Below are 6,735 nucleotides of genomic sequence, written 5' to 3'. Positions count from 1 at the left end.
TTTTTGACAGAGAAAGAGAGCACAGGCAAGGGGAGTGGAAGGCAGAGGGAGAAGGAGAAGCAGGCTCCCTGCTGAGGAGGGAGCCCAATGCAGGACTGGATCCTGGGACCCTGGGATCATGACCTGAGCAGACCAAGGTAGACGCTAAACCAGCTGAGCCATCCAGGAGCCCCACTCTTCTTTTGTTAAATTAATTCCTAAATGTTTTATTCTTTCTGGTTTTGTTATAAATGGAATTGTTTCCTAAATTTTATTTTCAAGTTGTTCATGCTAGTATGGAAAAATACAACTCCTATTTTGTACTTCAAGTGTTTGCCTTGTGATGATACTGACCATGTTTATGAGTTATTTTTTTGGTTTTGTGTGCATGTAGGTTCTATGGAATTATCTACATACAGGATGATGTCATCTGTGGGTGATGTCATCCTTTTCAATCTGCTAAAGATCTTTATATCTTTTCTGGTTGCACTGTCTAGAACCTTTAATACCACGTTAAATAAAATTGTCAAGAGCAGACATCCCTGTCCTGTTTCTTGTCTTATGGAAAAAGCATTCAGTCTTTCAACACTAAGTATGATGTCAGCTATGGATTTTCACAGATGCCCTTTATCAGTTTGAAGATGTTCCCTGTATTGAGATTATTTCCTCTGTCAATGGAAATATTTTCTTGAAGTCCTCTAGTGAATATTTCACTTCAGCTTAAAAGTTTTTCTATTCCAGATTTTATTTTTTTAAATATATGTTGTGTTTTGTGATTTTGGTATCTTTCATTAGAATATCTATTTATTGATGTTTTGTTATATTTTCCTTTAGTATTTTAAACATGGTTTTCTATATTTTTTAACACATTTGTTACAGCCACTTCGAAATATTTGTCTGCTAAAGAGAGTAACTGCACACCTCAACGAAACAGTTTGTATTGAGTTGTAGGTTTTCCCCCCGCCCAAACAATTGTCACACTTTCGTGATTCTTTGATGGTCTTATTATTGTTTATTGAAAAATATTTTGTTGAAAACATATTGTGGCAACTTGAGATTGTGACTTTTCTACAAAAGGTTACTTTCATTGCTGTTTGCATGCTGAGAAAGTTGCTTGGACTTAATCCATGATATTCTATCTCCTGCAGTATATGGCTGCTCATGACTCTCCTGTTTTCTTTCTTAGTTATTTTATTTTTCAGCCTAGCTTCCTGGGAATCACCCTGCATCTACATAGCTTTATGGCTGCCAAGATTACTTAGGGGTGTGTCCCACCAACTTAAGTCTTCGCTTCTGGCTAATGGTTTTGTTGTAGGTCTTGGGTAGCACATTCATATTTTACGCAATTAGCATATAGATTGTACATGCTAAAGTGTAAGTCTTCTCAGCTTATACTTTTTCTGAGTCTTTTCATGGATCCTCCACATGTCCCAGTCACTTCAAGCTCAACCATCAGTGTGTGGCTTGCTTGGGCTTCTTTGAGTCTCTCTAAGCATGCACACAGCTTCAGCCAAACACATGCTTGCTGCAGGAATGACCACAATCATAGACCAGCAGAGGCCCTAGCCTTCCTGTTTGCACAGCACACAGCTTGTCTGCTCCCCTTCACATCACTTCTCACCCCAGATTAACTCAGGTTTTACACTGTGTACCTCTCCTGCCAGTTATCATGGCCTATCCTATCTTAGAAGAACCTTTTTGCCTATGATGTTGGGTGTTGGGAGGGGGAAGAATGGGAGCCACTGTAGGCAAGTACACTACTATTGTTCTGTGAATTCTGCAGCTTTTTAAGCATAAATAATTCTCAGTTTTTGTATGTATTTGGGCATTTCCAACCACCAAAATTGTTAGTTTTGTTGATTTAGTCCAGTTTTATAGTTGGTGTCTTTTAGAAGATTTGTTGACCATAGCCAGAGAGCCTTGCTAACATTCACTTTTAAATTATGCAAAGTATACATATTACTATGTTTTATTTAAATGTTTGGCTTTATCGAGGACTCCCAAATAATCCAAAGACATGTCAGCTCCTTGTGGCTCAATGCCATTAGCTTGACAGGTGGAAAATAAGGCAAGAAATATGAAGATGTGGTATGATCATCTTCCTCAGACTCATTTCCAAGTGAGAATATATTTAATCTCCCCCAGTGTCTCTACAGCAGTTTAATAAGCTGGAACTTGAAGCCTCCCAACAGTGAGGACTTTATCTATATATGTTACCACAGACTTCATCTGAACTGTGTGTCATTTATGAGGTTAAGATATGGGATGTAATCTTTTCTTAAGACTCTCTGCTGTTTATTCTCCTGTACCAGATAGGCTCTTGGCTTTAATGCAGGCAAGGTGTATCACCTGACGAGAGGAAAGCAACTGTGAAGCAGGCTGCTGCTTTTGTGTGTGAGCAGACTCTATCCCTCACCTGCTACTTTGGTTGTCCCATGGCTACCCTCTTTATGTTCTTTGACTGTGAGAGTAACACATGCTTTTTGTTAAAAATGTGCATAGAACAATAATCAGAGAACCTGTCCTTCAAACTCTGTGACCACATCACTGTTAACAGTTTGTCTTCTCCTCATTTTGTTTCTATATCTTCACGTAATTGTGGCCATATGGCCAATACTTAAAAATTATAATGTAAAGGTAATAAAGTCAGTTTGCTGTAGAAATTCTAGAATATCCAGAAATGATTGAAATCATCTGCCTATTTTCTTCTTTTCTTTCTGATTTGCACACATGTATTGGGTTTTTATTTTAACAAATATGGTCCCATGGGATATATGGGTTTTTTTTTGTTATGTATTTGCTTTTGCTTGATAGCAAAGTATTCACCAAGTTGTTGTATACTACATAAATGTAATTTTAAGTGGATGGAAAATATTAGATGGAAATATAATAAATATTCAACTTTTCTTCCACTCTCATTTAGATTTTTTCTGATTTTAGAGGAAAAAAATGTAATGGAAACAAACAAAAAAAAAAAACAAAACAAAAAACCTAATGGAAAACAAGTATTATTTCCTCAGACATATTTCCTGAAGAGATAATCAGAGAATTTAATGACAGGGTCAAATGTACATTTGTGCATTTCAGATCAGCTCCATCTGTGCTGTGCTGAGAATGGACTAAATACAGAAGTGACACCAGGAGGGGTGTGGGAAGCTAAGGCTTAACCAGGAGTTTCTTAAGGTGGAGAAAAGGACAAGGAGGGTCTGAAGTTTCTGGCCTTGGCACCAAAATCCCAAGAACTCAGTGATATGGTCAGTTAGAATATCCTGTGTCAGGAGGAGAGTCACATGTACACTAGGCCCACAGATGATGCCTAAACTGGATGTGAGTGTATAATTTATCTTGAGATAGACCTCTCTCCCACACATACTGGGCTAAACCAGTAGCATGGGGTCCATGCTCATATAAGCTAAGGCTCACCCAGAAGTTGGCTCTCAGTATAGAACAAGAGAAGTGAAGTCTATGATGAGAACGTGCTGTGAAGTCAGACTGTGAAAACCTAGGGTGGTGATCTCAGCAATAGGGTTTTGTTTCCCCAAGGACTGGACAGATTGGGTACAGGACAGGACATCTTATCACTATAGTACTTGGGTGGAGTGATGGTAGTGTCCCATGCCTTTTCTGCTCACATCACAAGTAGCCGTCCTCTGTTCTACCTCTAGCACACTTATCTAATGTGCATGTTTATAACTGAGGCTTGCTCAGCTCACTCTACGGTCACTTCTCTCTGTAGATAGACTGAGATGACTCAGTCTATGATACTCAATGACACAGCTGAACTCAGAGCTTCCATATGTCTGTGTTCTTGTGAGGAAAGAAGGACCTGCTGTTGTGATGTCCATAGTTGACCTGAGCTTGTAGCTTCAGGTATGCTTGGGCACAGGTCTGGTGTCACCCTGCCTACACTGACAAAATGAGACGATCAGAGTAGACTTAGTGTGCAGTGTCTCAGCAGTCCTGGGCATATGATCTTAACTCACATAGCAGCTATTGGAGTGAACTTTGGTATAAAGTATGGGGACCTCTCACCCACAGCCTGAGAGTATGTTTGACAGCAGGAGCATGCATGTGCAGATGGATGTGATCTTTAAACTTCCTGCGGCCTTTTGGAAGTGAACAAAGCTGGCTGTGGTTTAACTGTCTCTATTTTATCGTTCAATATCTGAGCCACTGCTTACACAGCCCACCCAGCAGAGGCCGGTTTTATTTCAAGCATTTCCCACAAATCAACCACAGTTGACAGAACACGTCAACAAAAAAGCGTGAGAAAATAAAATGCCATCACCACACCAATGTCTTCCTGCCACCAACACAATCTCCTGCACCACCACCCTCCCCCTCGCTGTACCTCCCAATCCAGGCAGCCCAGGTCCATTTGGGAAAGAAAGGTACTAAGGAGTTGGAAACCACAGGCAACACAGCTTATTGAACCCCAACAGTGACATCAGCACACACAGTTTTCCATTATTTTCTAGTTTTCCCTTCTTTGCCTCCATGTTTCCCACATGCAGAAATAGTTCCAGATCTCTAAGTAGAGACCCAAGCATTTGTCCAAAGAAGTCTGAACAAATTTTTGAGAAATCAAGAAGTAGATCAAAATTAAATTTCCTCTTCCTTTATCTGCTATGTCTTTGTTGTTTCCAAAGGGAACATCTACTTGGTTTCCAAAAGCACCTATTTCACAGGAGCTGAAATTGATTGTAAATAAACCAAAAATCCTTCCTATTTTTAGATGAGATATTGTTTGAATTCTAATATATAAAATGTATATCTTTAAATGCATTCATTAACAAAAGTAGAAAAATAAACAATCAATTTTTTTCACCAACTTCCCACACACTGAACATTTTGTTTTATACCCATGCTTTTAGAAATACACATACATGTAAATAATTATCCAACTTGTAGTGTGTACACATGTATATTTCTATTAGTTCTAAAGTAGAGTTGCCAAGAGTAGATGCTAATGCTGTTGAGGACTGGCATGCACCCAACAAAATTACCTCATCTCATCCACACAACTCCAGAAGATTAGTCACTGTAACTCCATTTTACAGATGAGAAATTATGTCACAGAGAGTTCAGGTAGCTATAGAACCACAATTTAAGCTCAGGCACATGGGGTTTAGAGTCCAAGCACTTAACCCCTCCAACACCCTATCTTCCCTGTGTTAGTGCAGCTCTCATGGGATTCTTGTAATATCAGGAAACACAATGCCCGTGAAACATTGAGCTAGGTCAGAGCACAGCCACCACTCATAGGACATGTTATACTGTCACCACCAGAGCATCTTAACCAAATGAGTCTGAATCTCCTGACCTTTGAAGGAGAAACAATCTGGGCACCTTCACTGGCTGTGGCTTCCCTGGGGCCAATGCCTCAAAGGAGACATCATAAGGACTATCTCAGGGCAAGAATTAGAAATGTAGAATTGACCATTCCTACAACCAATGCTGAGTTGGAAGACTCAGTTGTCACGCTGTCCCTTACATTGGTCTCTCAATTAGATTGCACCAAATGAAAGTACACAGAGACCAAAGTAGACTTTTGATTATTTTTATTTTTCCTATTATGAAAAATACTACAAACTTCAGGTAATAAGTATGGTGGCTTCCAGGTATGTAAAATAAAAGACTTACAGGCAATCATGTGGTTAAAGGGCCCCTGGGGAACATGACAAGAAGATGCATGTTGGCTGTACTCAGAGGCATGGGAACAGGGTGGCTGAGGAACTGGTGGACATTAAGGAGAGAGAGCAGTGTTGAAGCCCCTGTGGATGCCCTCTGGTCCAAATTCTGAGTCATGGCGGAATTTGTTCTTGATGCAGATTGAAAGCTTCTGTATGCCCAGTGGTTTGTAAACCGGTAATGCAACAATGACACAGTAGAAAAAGACACAGGTGAACTGAAATACCCAGTCTCCAAAAGAAGTCCCACTAGATCCTCAGCAGACACTTTTAAGGACAATAGCCAATGGGAAGCATTGTGTTAGGAACTCTTCTCATTGGCATAGATTGCTGGTCTCCCAAGTAGAAAGATGACCATTATGGTGGAGTAGACCAGGCTCTTCAGGAAGAGGAGGAGGTACATGTAGTAGGCAGATGTGTTCATGAGCTGCAGCTGCTCTAAAAGGAACATTTTATTAATTTCATGTGCTATTTAATATACATTTCTGATGACTTAGATTGAAGTGACACTCTCACACCAGCACAACTGGGTAATAAACAACTCTATCACCATTACCACCACCACCATCACCACCACCAAGACAACTCAGAACCCACTTTTCAGGTCAAGTCAGTCAAACACTTGTGAAATTCACCTGGGATTTCCAAAGTACTAAAAAGTTAAAAAAAAACACAGCCTTTTTTGCTTATAATGAATGAATCCATTGGGAAAAAAACATTGGCAATAAATAGCTTTTAATATTTCTTTGTCCCCACCATGTCTCTAAATAAGTACAAATTAAATGTCACTAATTTTGAGAACTTTTAATGCAAAGCTTAAACCATATTTAATTTTTCAATAACCTATGAGATTATTATTTTCATTCCCATTTTACAGTAAACTCAGGACCAGGAGAGAAACCATTTGCCTGATTTCATGTAACTAGTAAGTACTACAATCCAGGTTTCAATCCCAGCAACACCATATTCAAGAGCACTTTCTCAACTGCTCTTTAATTCTGCACCTCCATGTGCAATAAATAACCAAGACATCAAAATGATTAAGCAAAACTATAAAGTTGGATGA

The 6,735-nt window shown here is 39.4% G+C and overlaps 1 gene segment (V, D, J or C); it reads right to left on the bottom strand.

Annotated features, from left to right (window-relative positions):
* Positions 1-5,611: 5,611 nt before the first annotated feature.
* LOC125080857 (T cell receptor gamma constant 2-like) overlaps positions 5,612-6,735 on the bottom strand; it is a 66,781-nt gene continuing 65,657 nt past the window's right edge. The window contains 1 exon segment of the C gene segment in view: positions 5,612-6,107. Within this exon segment, the coding sequence occupies positions 5,971-6,107 (137 nt within the window).

The sequence above is a fragment of the Lutra lutra genome, chromosome 11, assembly GCF_902655055.1.
Source record: "Lutra lutra chromosome 11, mLutLut1.2, whole genome shotgun sequence".
Taxonomy (NCBI): domain Eukaryota; kingdom Metazoa; phylum Chordata; class Mammalia; order Carnivora; family Mustelidae; genus Lutra; species Lutra lutra.
Note: the sequence above shows the minus strand (reverse complement) of the source record. Positions and strands in the feature narration are given on the sequence as shown.